At 34.6% G+C, this 21,707-nt stretch overlaps 1 protein-coding gene across 2 annotated transcripts in view; it reads right to left on the minus strand.

The window, feature by feature from the left end:
- DOK6 (docking protein 6) overlaps positions 1-21,707 on the minus strand; it is a 491,683-nt gene that overhangs the window by 149,964 nt on the left and 320,012 nt on the right. For both annotated transcript variants that reach the window (XM_037806228.1, XM_037806229.1), the window contains one exon: positions 5,872-6,061. In XM_037806228.1, coding sequence (XP_037662156.1) covers positions 5,872-6,061 — 190 coding nt within the window. The remainder of the gene's footprint in view (positions 1-5,871; positions 6,062-21,707) is intronic.

The raw sequence follows: 21,707 nt of genomic DNA on the forward strand, positions 1-21,707 counted from the left end.
GAGACCAGGAGACACTGCCACATGCCTGGCCACGTGACAGGGAAGCCGGGATCACCATCAGCCAGCCCCAGAATGCCATAGCTCCCGGAGAGAAAGCATCACCTTATGATGCCTTGATTTGGACATTTTCCCAGCCTCAAAACCGTAAGTGAATAAATTCTCATTGTTTAAGCCAAGCCATTGCATGATATTTGCTTTCAGCAGCCTAGGAAACTAAAACAGGTGCCCCCTCCATACCTGACTTAGGGAACACAATCTCCCAATTTTAGTTCTCTGGATCAAGCATCGACAAAACTCTCTGTCCTCAAAAAGAGTGAGATGGTCTGGAATTTACAAAATAGATGCACAAAATAATGCTTACTATCCCAATTATAAAGGGCATAAGAAACCAAAGGTTCACAGATAGAAAAAAATAAAATGAGCAGTGTACACAAGGGCAAACCTCCAGTCTCACAGATAAAGAAATTAATGAAAGAGAAAACAAAAGAAAAACAGCATGAGGCATCAAATTCCTCTATCAAAATAGAAACATCTTAAATCATCATTTTAATGCTTGTGTTTATGGGGGCAAAAAGGTCACTCCCTTTGCACCATTAGAGGGTGTGTGAATTGATTTTACTGTCCTTGAAAGCAATTTGCTATACTGGGAAGAGCCTTTAAAATGTTCACATCCTTTGACCCAGTGATCCTTCTTTAAAAAGGCTCTGCTAAGAAAACAATCAGCTATCTGGACATCTTTACACAGATGGTCACTGTGGACTTTTTTATATTAGTTTATTTTGGAAACATCTTAATGATAAGTTAATAAAGGCATAGCCATATGTTGGGATATTATATAGCCATTACAATCTTGATTTGAAAGGACCAAGGGTTTTGTTCTCAATATAATATTAAGTGAAAAAAATAGGATAACTATCTTTACATTTATTTAAGATATATTGGAGGTACACCCAAATATTAAAACCATTTTCTTAGAATGGAGAAGTTAAGGTGATTTTAAGCTTTTCTTTCCATGTTGTCCCTCAATTGTTTGCATTAACTTTTTAGTCAGACAACATAAGATATTAAGAAGTTCCATTTGAAACGTTGGAAATGTTTTGGTGATGGATGGTGGTGAAGGTAGCACAGCATCGTGAATGTAATTAACAGCACTGAAATATGTATTTGAATGTGGTTAAAAGGCAAAATGTTAAGTTGTATATAAGGTAATAGAATGAAAAATTAAAAAAAAAATCCATGGATTTGCACTATACAGACAGCAAACCCTAAGTTAAAAACCATAGACTACAGTTAATAGTATTATTATAAAATGTGCTATCATCAATTGTAACAAATGATCCACACCAAAGTAAGGTGTTAATAATTGGGTGGTATACGGGAATCCTGTATTTTGGGCATGATTGTTCTGTAAACCCACAACTTCTCTAATAAAAAAAATAAAAAATGTGAAAAAATAAAAAATAAAAAAATCTCATTACTAAGGAAAAGCAGAGATTTACAAAGAAAATAAGAAAATATAAAAAGTACAAAATTAGTCTCATTTACTCTTACTATTTGCACCTTCTATATCCATTGCTATATCTCTACATCCATATCTCTGTATACTATTATATCTATTACTAAATCTATTACTCTTACTGTATCTAGCTGTAGCTTACTATACCTAGCTAGGAGTAAAGGTCTGGTTGTATCCTATCACTTCAAGATGCCCTGTCCACAGAATACTTGGGTTTCTCTCACTTGTTTCTTGGCTCCATTCCTTCCAGAGGAAGTGTTTTATCATAAAAGCAACGCATGCCTATTGCCAAACCTTCAAACGGGAAGAAAATACGTAAAATAACAATAGTAAATCCTCTCCTTTATTTCCCCATTAAAAATCATTTATGGGGTATAATTTGCAAATAATAACATTCATCACAATGCCATGAGCTGTGATACGTCAAAATGTTCCCCACGACACTCAGGGTAGGGAGAATTTCCATCACCCCCAAAAGTTTTCTTATGCCCCTTTGCAGCCCAGTCTCTCCCAATCCCCCATCCCAGGCACACACTGATGTGTTTTTTTGTCACTATAAATTAGGTTCACTGGTTGTAGAATTTTCTATAAATGGACTCATACATTTTGCTTAGCATAGCGTTTGAGATTCTTCCCCATTGTTGTGTTCAAACATTTCACAAATTGGTTTATCCAGTCACATATCGATAGACACTTAGGTGATTCCCAGTTTTTTGACTGTTCTGAATAAAGCTACTAAGAATATTCAGGTACAAGCATTCTGTTTCTTTCTTTTTTGGGGGAGATGGAGAGATCTAGGAGTAGAATTGCTCAGCCATATGTAGATGCAAGAAAACTGCAACCTTTTCTCCAAAGTTTTGTTCCATTTTACATTCGCATCAGCCACGAGAGAGAGTTAGACGTGCTCCATATCAGCTTGACATTGTTTAATGTGCATTTGTTGCCTTTTTCTTAATGGAGGGGAGGAGGATGTATTGGTATCTCATGGATTTAATTTGCATTTCCTGGCAGCTAATGATGATGAACATCTTTTCTTGTGCACACTGTCTATGAATATACCTTTTATATACATAACTGTTCAAATTTTTTGTGCCTTTTTAAAGAATGGATTGTCTTCTTAATTTGGGTTGTAAGAGTTCTTCATGTGTTCTGAACATTTCCTTTGTCAGGTATATGTTTTCTTCCTGTTTATAGCTTGCCTCTTTATTTTTTGAGGAGGTCTTCCGAAGAGCAGAAATTTTAAACTTTGATGAAAACCAATTTATCCATATTTTTATATGGATAGTGTTTTTTTTTTAGCTTTAACTTGCATTTATTTATGGATAGTGATTTCGATTTAAGAAATATTATCTTATTTAAAGAATATATTCTCCTGTATTTTCTTCTGTAAGTTTTATAATTTCAGTTTTGATACCAGGTCTATGATCCATTTGTAGTTAGGTGAGGTAAGCACTGATTTTCATTTTTCTCCCTTATGGGTAAAAGCACCATTTGTTACCTTTTCACATTGAATTATCAGTTCCTTTATTAAAAAATAAATTTGCCATACATGTGAGTGTCCATTTCTGAACTTCTCATTTTTTTCCATTGTTTCTTAGGTCAATCCTTATACAATGCCACACTGGCTTGATTATTGTAGCTTTGCAGCAAGTCTTAAAATCAGGTAGTAGAAATCCTTCAACTGTGTTCTTCTCTTCAAAATTGTTTTAGCTATTCTAGGCCCTTTGCAATTTTTATAAATTCTGGAATCAATCTGATATTTACTTCAGATAAGCCAGTTAGGAATTTTCGCAGGGATTGCACTGATTCAACCAACTAATTTGGACAAGACTGCAACTGTATTAATCTAGTGTCTTCCAATCTATGAACAAAGTATATACCTCTATTTATTTAGGTTATTTAATTTCTCTTAGCAGTGTTTCATAGTATTCATGTCCAAGTCTTGCATATATTTTCCTAAATTCATCTACACATCCATCATATTTTGATGCCATTACGAACAATTTTTCCAAAAATTTCATTTCCAATTATTCATTAGTAAGCATAAAAAATTAAGTTGTGTTTTGTGTATTGACTTTTTATTCTGTACCTTTTCTAAATCATTTAGTTCTAGTAGATTTTTGTTGTAGATTCCTTTGGATTTTTCTCTTACTACTTTTTTTTTTAAATTTAGTTTTATTGAATTAAGTTTGATTTTCATTGTTCTACATACTGATTTCCTCAAGGACAGCAATACTGGAGCTTCTACTTATTCCAAAGAATTAATGTGGTATATTAAAGAGCTCTTTTATATCCTACTGACTGTATCATGGAAAAAACATACACTGGCCCATATAGAGCCCATAAAGTTATGCCCCAAACACCATTTAGCTTAAGGACAATTAGTATTTTGTCTTTATTTGTTCTCCAAAAGCTTTTTGCATGAGTTCTGTTTTCATTTGGCCTCAAACTCCTGACTCATGACAGGTAACACTGATTTCTATTTCTAGCCTTAGGGTTATAATTATCTCCCCAGCATCTGAATGTATCTTTCTGAATGGGCTTCATGCTTGGCTTATCTCTCTCCATATTTCCTGTGTTTCCAGCTCAGGATTTACCTTAGCCAGTTCTCTAGGAAGAGAGTTCTTCAGATCTAAGTAGAAGCTTCATTCAGAATCTAGAAACCAGAAAATTATATGATTTCTGAAAAAGAGTAGATAATTGTGATTTCCTAAATGCCCATTACTGGAGTACTGTTTGGATGATGCTTTATATACACTAACTCATGCAGCCTCTCCAAATATATCTAGGAAGTGGGAGTTATAATTTCCATATCTGAAAAAGACAACTGAAATCCAGAGGCAAAAGGCCTTGATGAACTATTAATAAGTGACAGAGATGTGATCTGAATCTAGCTCTTTCTGATTCCCGGGGCAGGTAGAGGGCTGAGTAGGAAGATAATTTCTAGATTTTAAATATTTGCTCTTTTAATAAGTTATTCTCTCAAAGAGTGGAACAAAGAAGAAATCCCCTCCTGAATCAACAAAAGAAAACCACAAACAAAAACCTTCAAGAAGCTGGACCTGATCTATTCTGATATATTTATGTTTTTAATTTATTTTTAAATTATTAGAAATCATCAAGTTCCTAGAAACTTGTCAGGTAGGCCAAGTTGCACATCAAGTAACTTGTTATTTCGGTTTAGAATACCAATTTAAAAACCTATGTTGAGCCAGTACTTTCAAGGAACAGGAGATTGGCAAAAAAACTAATGTGGACAGGTATAAATGGAGTGAAAATTCTGGATAACCACTATAAGAGGAATATAAACTACTTGCTATTTAAAATCCTATCACGCTCTCCACACTATCAGTGTAGACAGCTACTGAAATGACGCATCAAACTAGTTGAATCTTGAGATAACTTACTGCAAACCTAAAAAAGCAATATTTAAACAATTTTATGTAAAATTATAAAACTCCTTTCAAAATTGTTTCTTATAAAAAATTAAAAAAATAATGCAAGCAAGAACATTTTGAATTTAATAAGAATCCAACTGTGAGAACACACCAAATATATAATATTGGATATTGCAAATGTATTGTATAACTAAAATCATTAGACAACTAGTTTGATGCCAGTGTAACAGACAGACATTATTTTGAATGAGGTAATAACACTGTCATATAATCAACACAGCTTTATCTAGGTTATCAGCAAGAGCCTGAAGAAATTTTCTGTTTTGTAATATCCACCTTTTAAAAACATAATGGATAGACATTACAAAACATATAGCATATTGTGTTATATGTTTTGTAACATGGTACTGTAACTCATAACATTTTTGGAAATTTCCTATATGACTACTTGTTAAATCATACTTTGAAAGATATTACCTTTTTGAATATATGTTATATTTCACAATAAGGAAATAACTGAAACTTTGGAACTGTTAACTCATAACATTCTTTGACATTTGCTAACTACTTGTTAAATTGCACTTGGAAAGTTATCACTTCTATGTACATATGTCATATTCCACAATAAAAAATATGATTTAAGAAAAAAAAGGAGGTGGGGAGTTATGCAAAGGCTCCTTTAGGATGGAGTATCTTCAAAAAAGAATTTGGAATTCTTTGGTATGGGAAATTTTTCTTCTCCCCCTTTAATTTATGTATTCAATAATTTTATTTATATAAGTATGGACTCATGGATATTTTGGCTGCTTTCTTTTAAGATTGCAAAGCATTTACACAAATAGAAATAAAAAGGGTAAGATAAAGTAAGAAAAATAATAATGGTTATCCTGGGCAACAGTTGTCAAAACCTTTCCTTCTAGAGCCAGTTGGCTAAACATCTCTACACTTGGAGCTTACCTTCCTGACTCAAATGTGAACCACGTTGAGTCCCGACCATATCTCCTCAATGAGCTGAGGGGCCACATCACCAGTTTGACCTTGGCATTGTGGATATCCCAGAGATAGATATTCTCGTGAGTAATCTGCATGGTGCACTCGCCATAAATATCCAGATTTGGTGTAGGCATGAGATACACATTGAATCGTTCTGCAAAGAAACAAAGAATGGAGAAAATGCAGTGAGAGAGGTGTGGCTCTTTGTGGCAGTAGCGTGTTAATTTGTAATCTACGGACTTCAGAAAGCATCACCACCTCCCTTGGTGACACAGATAGACATTACAAAACACCATGCTATTCCACTTTGTATATGAGGAGAGGAGCTGCTCATGAAAGAACTCTTTCGTCATTAATTCACCCGTTCACTCATGCTACAAATTTTTGTCCTATGCATTCGTTCTCCACGGTGGGGATGAAATGGTCAATATTTACAATGCAAGAATTAGGGCTCTGCCCTAATGGTGCTTACTATCTATTTCTTTACACAATCAAAGCGAATATAGCATATACAACTCCTGTGAAGAATTTTATTTCTTCAAACAAAAACTTAATTTCATTTTTGTGACATGAAGTATTTAACGCATGTTCAGTCTGACTCACTAGTTACTTAAGCACTGCAAAAATAATAATGCAGTTTCTGTCTCAAAACAAATTGTATTCAAGGTCAAATTCAGCACTGAATAATTACTAATACTCATTGCCTACTGCAGAACTAAAGGTGTGGTTTCGTTAAGTATGATGAAAAGCATAACTCCTTCATTCTTGGATATTCCTTGGTTCAAATTCTGATTATTTGGCAGTAATTCCAAACCTTGCTTTGTATACTTCAGTGTAAAATTCTGCAGCCCTTACTTCTATTCAAACGCATTAAGTTCACTTCATTTGAAAAATAATGTTAGCTTATAAATTTCAGGAAGTCAAGAACTTTGTCTGCCCTATAAAATGCCCTATAAAATAACCCTTGTTCATAGCACTGTTTGGTTTACAATAGGTGATCAATAAATATTGGTTGACTGTATCAAGGAAATAAATATATATATGCCATGATGAATGTGGGATAAAAGAATGGAGGAACTACAAAAAATGAATCATAATAATGAAGAGTTTAAGAATTATTGGCAGACACATTTTTTGTGAGTTATAATCAATTGTGAATAGTGCTTCAAAGGCAGTGCCATTGGATTAATTATTCTGAGAGGTATAATGATGCAGCTGCAATTGGAAAAAGATTGATATATCTAGGAATGTGCAGTTATCCATCATAATGCCATGATCTTAAGCATTGAATATTTGCTGGTGCTGAGCTGGAATTGTCTGTGTAATAGAAAGAATCTTTTGTAGGGCAGGTATTTGGTACAAGAATTCACTGATGTAAACAAATAAGATTCAGTTTCCAAATGGGTTTAGTTTAACATAAGCACGCTAACTTAAAGATTAGTAACCTTATGGACAATATTTATATTCAAGTGTCTAGATATTTTGGACAAAAGATAATAATGATTTTTATGTTACTTAGATGATTGTCCCATGAAAATATGTATATGGATTTCACATGCATTTCCTAAAGAAATGACAAATTGAGATCAATTGTAGACCTGCAAAATGAAGAAACAGCATTGTCCCATTAATTATCTGCAGTAAAATAAAAATACACATACATCCCTAAATCTTGCAATTCTTCTGTGCAACCAAGTAAAGACATTTAGCATTAAATACATCACTGACACTCCTACAAAATTCCCACTCCAAAGGGATTACAAGTAATAAATCAAAGGGGGCATGATCTCATGGAACAGTTTAAATGAAACTTGGCCTCATTGGGGTGACTAGAGAATATAGATAACACCCAAACAGCAAGCATCTTTCCTTTGGTTGAGACTCTTTTGACAAAGTTCAGTTTAAACATTTGGAACTGATCATATGTTGGTGGCAACTGTTGTGCATAGGGAAAATATTGTTGTTATAAAAATGGAAATAAAAGTTTCCTCTAAATCCCTTCCTTTCCATTGATTCCAATGTCTGAAGATTGCACCCAAAGAATCACTGCCAAATGCCAAGAAATAACAATTATCTTAAAATACTGAAATAAAGAAATCTTATTAACCAATTATGCCATTGCCTAGGCTGAATTCACCCTTGATATTCACATCCATAGTTTTATGCTTAAAAAAAATAGAACATGTTAAAAATAATCCCGACATCGAGTATCCTTCAAATGGATGGCACATGAAACTACACATAATCTAGAGTATCACAGGGACCCAGAAGAACCATTACATTTTCACTGGAATGTCTGTGAGTTCAAAGTTAGCAGGTAAGAGCTAGTAATAAACGGGAACAGAGTACCATCATCACACTGGACTTGGAAGAAATCTGGAAAAGAATACATAAGTGAATTTAAGAAGCCTTAGATAATCTAAGGCTATAGATATCAAGATCACTGAAGCCCAGTTACAAAGAAATAAATCGTGATTGGATAACTGCCCCGAGGCGGCCCTTCCAGGGGCTGCTCTAGACACTACAAAGCAGGTGAAATCCACCAGGGGTACCCCGCCCCTCGTGACTGTCCTCTACTTGCCCTGTTCTCCCACTTTCCGTTACCCAGAAACCCAGATTACATGTTAAGGCATCGGCCACACCCAAAGAAGGCATGGGACACAGGGTCAAGGTCACAAGCACCAGGTCGCAACCACAGAACAATCCAGAGGTTATCACAAAACAAGGTTGAGCCTGAAGAAGTCAAGGCCTGGGGAGACAGGGCAGCTGGGCCCAGGGGAAATGTCCGGGGAAAAGGGCAGTGAGGCTCCAGGCAGAGGGTGGAGAGATCCAAGGGGCCGTCAGCCTGAGAAGGACGGGACATTCCTTCCTCCGCTGGGGAGTTTTTAAATAGATGCAGTTGAAGGCAGGAGCAAACCCCAGTATCACTGTTAGTCGGCGCCTGGCAGGTGGAGGTAAGCAGAGCCTGGAACTGCAGCTGGAAGCAAAGAAGCGATCAGAGCTGGGAACTCTGGACACTAAACAACTCAATTCACCATCTAGTGAGCAGAAACAATTTAGGAAAAGGAAGATGATGGCCCTTCAAACAGTTCTTGGTAATTTCCACTTTGAACAGTGCAGATGTAAAACTGTTTTAAAAGGAGAACCAGACCAGAAAACAAATGTATTTGTTCAGCTAAGTTTCCCTTGACATAAACAAGAATACTGAAAAACAGGATGTTAGAATTTATGTATTAAATACTTTTCTGTCTATACATTGTGAACATTAAGTGCATTACGGTTGCATGAACATAAAACAAATGTTCTGTATATTGGTTTGCTTAGTTAGAAGTAATATGGGGGATGTCTATTAGATGCCAATATGTTATTTTTTAAAGAAGGTCCTGGTAAGTTTCAGTTGTTAGTTGACTGTGAACACCATTATCTGCTCTGTCCCATCTCTCCCGCTGCTTCAGAAGTCTTGAGTTTGAAAGTCAGGTCAAAAGAAAAGGACTTATGTTGAACATGGAACTGAGTAACACACCTAAATATCTGGAAACCAAGAGATCCATAAATATTAAAACCTATCTGATTTTTGAAGGGGAGGGGTTGAATATAATAACCAGCTAAGTGGGTGAGTGTGAGCTCTTTATGAGTCTATCATCTCTTTGTCTTAAAATACAGTATGGCTCAAAAGGAGTAGCCCCTCCCACACAAAAAGGCATTCTTTAGCTCTTTGGTGACATAATGACTTTGACTCTGCACAATGTATTCTGTACAATTTTACCTTTATCCTTCGCTCTGCCCAATTGTCTGATTTCTATGTCAGGGTCTTCGACATCAGAGAGGCTTAAGTATTTGTTAACTTTCATTAAATTAAAAGCTTTAGGCATCATTAAGTTTAAAAACTTAAAGAAAAGTAGTACTCATTACATATATTTCTATGTGTAAACTATTATGCAATGATTATTAATAGCTGTATAGTTTATTTACAATTTTTAATTTCAACTTAAGAAATTGTTTCCATTAGATAGTGGTTCCACAAGTAAAACACACTCTATATAAAACTTACTGATTAAAATAAAGATAAACTGAGATTATCTTATTTCAAAAGAATACTTTTTTTTTCTAAAATGTCATGTGATTAGAAAACCATCTATTTATGGAAGGCACTTTTTTTCCCTTGCAATTTTATTGAGATAGTCACATATCATACAATTATCCAAAGTGTATAATCAATTGTTTACAGAATCATCATATAGTTGTGCATTCATCACCACAGTCAATTTTTGAACATTTTCATTACTCCAAAATAAAAATAAAAATAAAAGTAAAAAAGAACACCCCAAACAACCCATCTCCTCCATCACCCCCTATTATTCACTTACTTTTTTGTCCCCATTTTTCTACTCATCTGTCCATACACTTGGATAAAGGGAGTATGAGCCACAAGGTTTTCACAATCACACGGTCACACCATATAAACTATATAGTTAAACACCTGTCTTCAAGAAAAGAGGATATGGGGTTGCAGTTCAACAGTTTGGAAGGCACTTTTTATCATTAAATTTTTATTTCTGCTAGTTCATTAAATGACACAAAGTTAGCAGAGTGCAATTTTGGACAAAGCTTTATTTTTTTTCTGCCACTGCTCTCAAATAATTATGAAATTTCTTTTCTTTTTTTTTTTTTTTTGCCTCTGGCAGTATCTCAGGAATATACTTTAGCTCTTCATTCACTTTCAGCCATAAGAATATAGTCATCTTCATGTATCATATTAGTTGACTGGTATAAATAAATAAGTAATCTCACCCAAATTGAAGATTCCCCCTTTCCCTCCAGGTCACGTCCATTGCTCAGGATCCATCAATGAGAATGGGAAAGACACAGTAGGCTCTTTCTCTCTCGCTTCATCTCCTTTCCCCCACATGGTCTCCACCCCATCCCTTATCTTTGCTTTTGGCTTCTCCAGGGTGAAAAGAAGGATGAGAGGAAAAGTGGGAAAACTCTAAGTGCCACAAGAAGTTCTCTCCTGGCTGCTGAATTCCCAAGGACATAGCAGGCATTCAAATGTGGCTCTCCCTTCTGGGGTATGGTGGGCCTTAGAACCACCAACACCCCAGACCTCTGTTCTGTCCCCTGAAGGGTGCCCTGATTACCCATTGGTCCTGCTACGCTGAGCTCCTATTTCTGCATTACACTTCCATCCTCTTCCCACTGGAGCCCCGTCTCACTGCTGGCCAGTTGCCTTGGCGTGGGTCTTTTCAAGATGACTCAAACTTGGCTAACTAAAAGGTGCATATTTGGCCCACAGGAAAACTCATACATCCTTCACCCAACAAGTGATGGAAATGCATCTTGTTCAGTTACTGACCTATCTCTTCTTATTTGGTCGCCATGAACAGCCTCAGCTATCATCCTGCATCCTGACTTCAGAGTCATCATGGTAAGAACAGAAATCACTTAATCTCTAAACTAAGGTTCTCCCCATAATTCTCTTGCACGCTGACTGCTCTGGTACCAGCCTGGAGCAAGACCTGTTTCTATAGCTCCACAAGCAAGAAACTATACATTTACAACTCCACAAGCAGTCTCCCCTTCATCAGAGAACGCCAAGTTCTCTGAGTAGTTCCTTTTGGCCCTGCCACTTCATTGGCTGTGATGGTTAATTACATGTGCAGTTTGGCTAGGTTATGGTATTCTGTCATTTGATCAAGTATGGGTCTGATTGTTACTGGGAGGGTATTTTGCAGATGGATTAGCATCCATAGTCAGTTGATTACATCCATGGCTGACTGCATCTACAATCAACAAAGGAGACTGCCCTCAGTAATGAGGGAAGTCTTCTCACCCCATCAGTTAGAAGTCTTAAAGCAGAACTAAGAATTTCAGCAGACAGAAAGAATTTCTTCCTCTTTAGTCACCCAGTTTCTCCTAGGGGATAAAACCTCACTTTCATGAGAGTTTCCAGCTTGCGGCCTACTCGACAGAATTTTGACATGCCAGATTTCAGAATCACCTTTTTGGTGTTTCCAGCTTGGGGCCTGTCCTATGGAATTTGGACTTGTCAATACCCAAGGTCAAGGCCATGTGAACCAATTCCTGTAATAAATATCTCCCCTCCCCTCTCTCTCCCTATATGTATCTCTCTCTCTCTCCATATATTTCTCTGGAGAACCCTGACTAATACAGATGGGGAACTACCCTACTCCTGACTGATCTTCTCCTATGAAAAGCATTTAAAGAATTATCTCCAGTTATCCCCCAGCCTGCTCTTTCAAATTTCACAGTACTTTTCACCCATTATCTAAAGCTCTGGGACTGTGGTGCAATTCTGAGACAAGAAGTCCCATTCTCCACTATATCTAACCATCTTTACAAAACAATTCAAAATATAAAATATTGGTATTAATATGAAATGAATAAACTGCTTAATATTAAGACAAAGGCCAAAGTTATTAGTCTAATATTAAGCATGGATGAATAAGTCCACAGGAATCTGGCCCCATCAGTTGGGAATAATTAGCCCTGGACTTAACACTGCTCTGGTCCCACCTGACAAATCTTAAAAGCAATGCTTGAAAGGAACAAACCACAGCTGATCCTCATATTAGTGGATTCCATATTTGTGAACTTTCCCATATAAACTGTTATACCTTACAGAGATAATCTGTTAAAGTAATAGGATATTTTAATGTACAAAAATATTCACACACAATTGTTATTGTACTGAATATAAAGTACTGAATCTTGTACATTGCACTTATTATAATATCAGCATTTTCAGATGCTATTAAGTATTGCTTCGGAACATGATTTTTAATGAATACTTAATATTCCACTGCATACTATGACATAATTTATTTAATAATTCTCCATTTGATGAACATTTAAATCAATCCATTTTTTGTCTAATATAAATTAAGTTGCAATAAAAGTAACCAATTTTTAGCTCAACATGATGAAAAATTCATTTCTTTCCTATTGATTCATAGGGTTTACTTTATTCTCATATAAATTTTTGATCATTTTTAATATCCTTGATTATTAACTTGCATTGGGTATTATAATCTGAATCATTGGATCAAATGCTATAAATTCTTTTAAGACTCATACAAAACCAAATTGCTTTCCAGAAATTTCTTACCTAATACATATTCTAATTAGCAGCGTATAAAATGTTCATTCTCATGTACCCTTGCCGTAAGAGTATTATATGTTGATGATAGTCTATGCCAATTTTGCTATAAATATAACATTTTGTTATTGTATTAATTTATACTTATCTTACCAGTTGTTAGGTTGAACTCCTATTTTTGTAAACTTATTGGCCATTTATATTTCTTCCTCTGTTAATGTCTTTTACCATTAAGTTTACTGCTTCTCTTGTTGATTGTGGCAAATTTATATGCTAGGAATATAACACTTTTCCTACCATATTTATTATAACTATTTCCTCTCAGATTTTCACTAGTAACAATCTTGTTTATAGTATTTATTGAAGTCTGAAAATAGAAAATAGTGTTTTTTTCTTTAACTTTTGTAAGTCCTTGGCCATTGCAAGTAAATTAAAAATAATCCTACATTTCTTAGGGCATTTTTAGGATTTTATTTTTTACATTAATCAGATACACTGCACTACATCGTAACTTATAATAGACAGTATAAAGTCCATTCAATTCTGACAAATGTATATGAAGACACCAGCATTTCTACTAGTCCTGAAAGTTTTCTTCTGCCACTTAGCAGCCCCTGTCCCCAGAATCAGTCGCTGATCTGATTTCTAACCCTGTGGGTTATTCTTGTCTAAGACTAGCAGGCTTTTGTAAAGTGATAGCAATCAGCTTCAGCACACACTAATTTATTTCCAGTTTGTGGCTTTCCTTTTTTATTTATTTATTTTTTTGGATGAGCAAAGGTTTGAACTTTGATCAAATCCAATGTATCCTTTGTCCTTATAGTTGTGCTTTGCCTGCCCCAAAGTTGCATCCATCCTGAACCGATATTTGAGTACTGAGGTTTGTTGTTTTCTTCATGAGTGTCCAGTCATTCCAGTGTTTTCTAGTATATTCCTTAGGGTTTTCTGAGAAAGGGAAACAATCCTAGATTCTAAAGAAATTTTCCTTTTCCCTTTGGTGCCCTTGTCAAAAATTATTTGCCCAAATAGGCCTGGATGTATTTCTTCTCTGTCTTGTTTCATTGATCTATTTGTCTGTCCTCTGTCTTGAGTGTAGTCACTGAAATTTGGAAGGATAAGTCTTCTAAGAATTCTTCCTTTTAAAGATTATTTGGCTACTCCTGGTCCCCTGACTTTCCAAATGCATTTTAAAATTACCTTCTCAAGTTCTAGACATAAATGTGTTTATTGGGGTTGCATCGAATCTAAAGATCCACTTGGGGAGAACTGACATCTAACCAATGCTGAGTTTGCCAATCATCTCTTTACATCTTTCAGTTTCTCTCAGCAACCTTTTCATTTTCAGTGTAGAGGTCTCAAAACATCTTTAGACAATTTTAACCCTGAGTATATGATGATTTTTGATGGTATTCTAAATGGTATTTTATATTTCATTTTATAATTGTTCATTGCCAATATAGTTTATATACATATTAATTTTTAAATATTGAATTTGTTCTGGAAACATTGCTTAATTAACTTATTAGTAATAGTTATGTTTTCTGGTATATTTCTTAGGGTTTTTTGAAAAAAGGGACACAATCCTAGATTCTTCTTTCTTACCAATATTCATGACTTTATTTTTTTTGTTTTAGTACATAAATTAAGACTTTCAGTAAAATGTTGAATGTAAGTGGTGAGTCAGTGTATCTTTGTCTCATTCCCAATCACTGGGGGAAAGTATTCAATAATTCACCATCAAGAACAATATTATCTGAATGTTTTTCATGATTACCCTTCAGCAGTTTGAGACAGTTCCCTCCTATTGATAGTATTTTGAGAGGTTTCATAAGTAGATGTGTTCTATCAAATGTTATCTCTATATCAATTAATGAATGTTATGATTTTTCTCCCTTAATCTATTAATATAGTCAAACATGTTGATTTTCCAGTATTGTTTCAATTCCTGGCATATGCTAAATTGAATCATGGTGTATTATCTTTTTAGATAATGTTGGGTTCAATCTGCTATTTTAAAAAAATAATATTGTGCTTATACTTTTGAAATATATTTGTCTTTAATTTTATTTTCTTGCATTGGCTTTGTCGGGTTTTAGTATATGGGTTGAGTGTGGAATGGCCCCTCCTTCTCTGTTTTCTGAAAAAGTTTGTTTAGGATTACTATTATTTCTTCTTTAAGTGTTTGACAGAATTCAGCATTGTAACTATATGGTATTGGAGTTTGTGTAGAAAGTTGTATAGTAACAATTTCAATTTCTTTAATGTATATAGGGCTCTTTAGATTTTCTAAATCTTTTGAGATAGTTTGGTAATTTGAATCTTTTAACGAATTTCATCTAGGTTGTCAAATTTATTGGCATAAAGATGTACATACTATCCCCACATAATCCTGTAGGATCTGTAGCGATGTACCCTCTTTCATTTCTGATGCTAACAATTAGTATTTTCTCTCTCTCTTTTTTAATGTAAGTTTTGCTATGGATATATCAGTTTTATTATTATTTTTAAAAGACTTCTGGCTGTGTTAATTTTCTGTATTTTAAAAAATCCTTTATACTTTCCTTCTTATTTCTATTATACCCTTCTTTTACTTACCTTGTGTTTAATTTCTTATTTTTCCCTAGCTTCTTTTTTTCATTGATTTAATATTGTATTTTTCCTTTTCTAAGATATGCATTTGATACTGTAGATTTCCCTAAACACTGCTTTAGCTGCAACCCACAAATTTTGTTATATTTTTTTCCATTATCATTCATTTCAAAATACTTTCTCATTTCCCCTGAAGTTTCTTCTCTGACCCATAAGTTAATTAGCAGTGTTTTGATTAGCTTCTAGACACTTGGAGATATTCTATGCATCTTATCATTAGTAAGTTCTAAGTTCCAGTTTAATACAATTGTTATATTATACTCTGTTTAATTTCAATCCTTTTAAATTAAATGAGGATTTTTTTTTTGGGGGGGGGGAGGGGCTGTGCATGCACCCAGACTGGGATAGAACTATGCTTATGTACTGGGATGCCCAGAAGACTGGCCCTGACTTTTAGTCAATATAAAAATGAAAAATACTATTTAATGATATTTTTACCAGATTTTCTTAAAAGTCTGGGACTCCTCTGGAGGCACCCTATGCAAGCTTGCAAATACAGTATAGTTTGACTTGATTTAGTCTGTTATGCTGCTGGATTCTGCTACATAATCAGTGAAGGAGAAAAGATCCATCAGAGAACTCGTGTCTTGATTACCTTATGCCAAGGTACCCCACACATAACTCTGTGTCACAATTCAAAGATGAGGTGCATTCCGAGTAACTTAGTAATGACTCTGGGTGAGCAGCCTGCTCTGGGAAGTCTCCGACATTTCAACGGTTGCCTGTGCTTTCTTTCTCCTGCAGAACCACTACTTTATCTTCATTAAAACCTCGTGTGAGCATGCAGTGTGAGAATACTTTCTTGTGAGTCTTTCCAAATAGCCAACCATGTTTAATTGTGACAATGGCCTTGTTTGGTGAATTTCATTTGAGAAGAGTGTATATTCTCAATTTACTGGGCATGGTGTTCTATAAACAGCAATTAGGTAAAGCAGAGCCAACAAGTTTTCAAATTTTCTGTATCTTTAACAATTTTTACATCTATTTATTCTATCACCAAAAGAGTATTAAAGTCTCCATTATGACTGTAGCTTTGGCTATAGATAAATTTCCTTTAGTTCTGGAAATTTCCCCATCATGTACTTGGGAGAGATATCTGACAAATACATATTTAGTATTATTACATGCTCCTAATTAATTGAACTTCTATTATTATGATACATCCCTCTTTCTTGGTTAGATCTCTTTGTCTGGAGGCAGACTGCATCTCATATTAACATAGCCACATCAGTTTTCCTATGTTTGAATCATAAATCTTTTCTCATTCCTTTAGGTTCAACCTGTTTGCTTCTTTCCATGAAAATCATATAGATTTTGTTTTGAAATTACTCTGTCCAATCCCTGTCACTTGATTGGGATGTTGACATTGACTGTAATTATTGATATGTTTTGCTCCGAGTCTACCACATGGGCATTCATTTTACCTGTCCCATCTACTTTTTTTCTTTGCCCACATCATTCTTGCTCTTTCTGGAAGAATAAAATATTTTTAGGAACTATATTTTGTCTTCTCTGATGACATTTTAGCTACGTTTCACTGTGTTATTTTTTCAGTAATTTTTCTAAGGACAAAAATAGGAATTACAGTCTGTTCATCAGTGTGATTTTGATTGATTTAAAACAATAAATCGTTGGGAAAAATTAAACTTTACAAATTAGGTTTTCCAATTGAACAAATTTTCAAACTTATTCAATAAATTAGTGACACCTTGTGATTTTATTTTATATGTATAGCATGCACTGTTGGTTGATATCATTCTTAATGTATTATAGATCTTGTTTCTGTTGAAAATAGGATATTTTCTCTTTATATCTTTTAACTAGTTACTGATGGTATATAGGATATTTAACAATTTGTGTGTATTTTTGTGTGTTTATATGTGTATATGTGTCCATATGAGAGTGAATGCATATCTGCATGGAGGAGTCAGGCATTTCTTGAAAAACAAACAAGCAAATACAAAAATCTTACTTACTATAAGATTTTGTAACCAAATTAATATAATGAAAGTTATACCATATTTGTTAATTTTTTAAGCATTTATATTTCTATTCCTGATTTATGTCTTACTGCATTGGGCAGAATACCCAGAAGAATGTGGATATTAATTGGAAAAATTAGTTAATTAAAAACTATTGCAAAAATTAATTTCATCTAACTTGAAAATTTTATATGAAATACCTTCTGGATTTTTTGGAATTTTAAGTAAGACATCTTCTGGTTTGAGATAAATCTTCTTTATTATGTTGATGAACAATCTTTTTACCTCTCTTTTCTGAGAATATTTTTAATTTTGAGGATTTCCCCCCCAAAACCTTCTGGGATGTAGTTTTGTTACTATATGATTTTTTCCTCCTGAACTATTAAATTAAATTAAATTAAAATATATTGGTTTAGGTGCATTTCGACTAAATGGTATAAAATTAGATTATTTTTAACCCAATCTGAGAAAAGCCATGTTTTTACAAAAAGAATAATTTGTTCAACTTTATTAACAAAACAAAACCCTTATTTATATTACCTTGTTTTATTTTGTGTGGTTCCTAACTGCCTTCTTTGCTGACTTTTAAATATTTTTATCTTGTGAATTTTAGGGGTTTAATTGATATTTTAGGTTTAATTTACAAAGGCTAGAATAAACAGTAGTGTGTGGATTTTTCCCTATGGTAGATGGAAAATTTAGATATTTTTTCCTAACCCTTTTCCCTTCAAATTTAACATTTATTGTATTATAATCTGACCTCTGAGAATGATATTGTTGCCATTAACTTCTTTTTTTAGCTGGGGCATTTTATTTCAGTATTATTTTTGATATTTAATGTCTACTGCTGTGACCATAATCATAAGACCTACTATATATTTATCTGTTTTATTGACCATTGCCCTTACATTGTACAGTTTTCATGATATTATACTCTTAATTCTCCTCAATAATTTTGTCAGCTGGAGTACGTTTTTATATATCTCCTCTTTTGTTTTCAAGGAAGGCCAAAGGATGATGTATTTTCTGAGCCCAAACATATGCACTTGAAAACCTTTCTGTTGTCACTCAGTGGGGAAAACTTTTCCCTTTTAGCCCTAATGTCTCAGGCCAAAACCATTTATTCTTAACACTCTGCATACTGTAACATTTTTAATGCTGCAAAATAAAAATCTAGGATAATCCTGTATCCTACATTCATAGAATCAGCCTATGTAAGTATATGGTCATTTTTGGAAGAAGAATACGTTTTAATCTCATTGTTCAAAATTTTTCTCAGAGAGTCTGCTTTGGGCTCTACATGGTCTGCACCAATATTCTGCTGAGAAGAGCTAGAAAAATTAGACAAAACAACACACACATGCAGACACACATGTACACACAATCTGTGTGAAAATATTGAAAGTTGGCATGATAGTAAGAAACTCCAGGGCCTAATCAATATGTAGGGCTGATTTTCCCCCAGGGGTACCTGGCAATTCTGAAAATGGAGGCTGCGATTTGAGATTCTTGGCAGAACTTTCAGCAGGCCCGCAGAATGGGGAGACAAAACTTGTTGTTCAGGGCCTGACAAGGAGCCCTTGCAACCCCAAGATTTAGGGTGGAAAGATGAAGGACCACAGCACAGAAGTAAGAGTGAACTGAAAATAGATCATCCCATGAAGATACTGAAGCTCATCTTCACATGCATGAGAAAACTTGGGAGTGCTAATAACCCTGGTCTAGTCTGCCAAAAGCAAATGTCACTTCTCTCTGTAGTAAGTGAACATCATACACAGCCTCAAATTACCCCTACAGATCTTCAAACGTAATATGTGACATTCGGTGAAAAACAACCAGACATATGAGGAGAGAAGATCATGTATCCAAACAGCTGACAGTAGATGCAGACCTCCAGGTACTCAAATAATGGAGATATTGGAGCCAGGCCTTAAAATAACCATAATGCTCAAGAAAGTAAAAGACAAGACTGAGAATTTTAATACTGAACTTGGAAAAGTTTTTAAAATTACTAACGGAATATTTACAATGGAAAAATCAATACATTAAGTGAACTGAAGACCTAGTGGATCAGATTAGCATCAAAACTGACACAAAAAGAGAATTAGTGAATAAAAGGTAGGTCAGAATAAAATGGCTAAGTTAGTGATGGAGAAAGAAAAAGACAGAAAAAAATGAAAAAAGAGGAAGAGCTGAAGCATCATACTAGAAGTGTAACAGTCTAACAAGTGTGTTCTATACCGAAACAAGGAAAGAGAGAGAATGAGGTAAAAGCAATATTTAAAGAGATAATAATGGCTTAAAATTCTCTCAAACTGACAAAGGACATCAAACCATGTTTATAAAACACTATGAACCCGAAGAAAGGTAAAATCCAAAGACAAAGTGAAAATATTAAAAATAATTAGAGAAAAATGACATGTTACCTTCAAGGGAACAAGAAGATGACTAACAGCTCACACTTACAAAACAATGGAGTCAGAAGACATAACAACTAAATCATGTAATTCAGAAGGGGAATGAAGGGAGTTACTGTTTTCTAAATTTCTTGCAAAATTTGGATAGACTTTGTCTTAGTTTGTCTGAGACGCTGTCACAAATAGCACACAATGGGTTGGTTTAACCAACAAGAATTTTTTGGCTATGGTTTCAGAGGCCAGAAATCTAACAGTGAGATCTTGGAAAGCTCTGCTTTCTTCCTGAAGATGGTGCACTATGGTGCTGGTTCCTTGGCTTGCATTTCTACTTCAGGCCACAGAGCGATGTCCTGTACTTTCTTATGTCTGCTCATCCAGTTTCTGCTTCTGCTTCTGGTGCCTCTCTATGGCTTTCTCTTTATAAGGCCTCCAGTAATCCACATTAAGACACACCCTACTTCAGGAGGCCACACCTTAACAAAAAATAACATCTTGCAAAGGTCCTATTTACAATGGGTTCACACCCACAGAGACACGGATGAAGATTAAGAACATGTGTTTGCTGGGGACATAATTCAACCTACCACAGACTTTAATAAATTAAGTTTGTTTACTGTAATATCTAGAATAACCACCCAAAAAAGAGAGAGTAAAACAAAGGACAACTAACAAGAAAATAGAAAGAAAAAATCAGAATAACAGAAAATACTAACTTTCAAAGAAGGAAATGAAGGCGTGAAAAAATAACATAGAAAAGGCAAGACAAATAGTAAGTAAATAGAAAGACAGTGAACTGAACTAAAAATAAATATAAGTGAATTAAATAGTCCCATTAAAAGAAATAGATTGTTAGGAACAGTAATGTGCCATTCACAAGTAATTGTCATTAAATATAAGGACTCAGAAGAGTTGAAAATAAAAAATAGAAAAAGATATATCATGCAAACACTAACCAGAAAAAAGCTAGAATAACCATGTTAGGATTAGATAAAGTAAACATTAAGGAAAAAATCATTTCTAGATGTTGGGATTTAAGTCATTTCCCCTATAAAGACACGTTCAAGTCCTAAGCCACAGTCTCGTGGATGTGAATGTATTTGTAAATAGACCTTTGAAGATGCTACTGTTAGTTACGGTGTGGCCTCATTTGTGAATAGGATCTCTGAAGATTCTTTTTAGATGAGGCCAAATTGAATCAGGATGGGCCTTAATTCATATGAATGAAATCCTTATAAGCAAAGGAAATTGGACATGGAAGGAGAAGCAAGAAGTGAGCAGAAAGCAGCGGAGACAAGGAGACTGCCATGTGATGGAGGATTACGGGACACTACAGATTCTGGGAGAAAACAAGCCCTGCCCCTTCCTATAGATATTGGACTTCTAGACTCCAAAACTGTGCCGTAGTATCTGTTTTTTAAGCCAACCCATCACGTGGTGTCTGTCACAGCAGCCATGAAAAACAAAGATATGAGATACAAAGAGACAGACATTTCATAATGAGAAATTTAAATACATTAGGAAGTAGTTCTATGCATTCACAACTAAAACATATAAAATGAAAGCTGACAGACAAAGAATAATTGGACAAATCTATAATTATAGAGAGAAATGTTAACACATCACAGTTACGGAGAT

This window comes from Choloepus didactylus, chromosome 16 (assembly GCF_015220235.1).
Source record: "Choloepus didactylus isolate mChoDid1 chromosome 16, mChoDid1.pri, whole genome shotgun sequence".
NCBI classification, from domain to species: domain Eukaryota; kingdom Metazoa; phylum Chordata; class Mammalia; order Pilosa; family Megalonychidae; genus Choloepus; species Choloepus didactylus.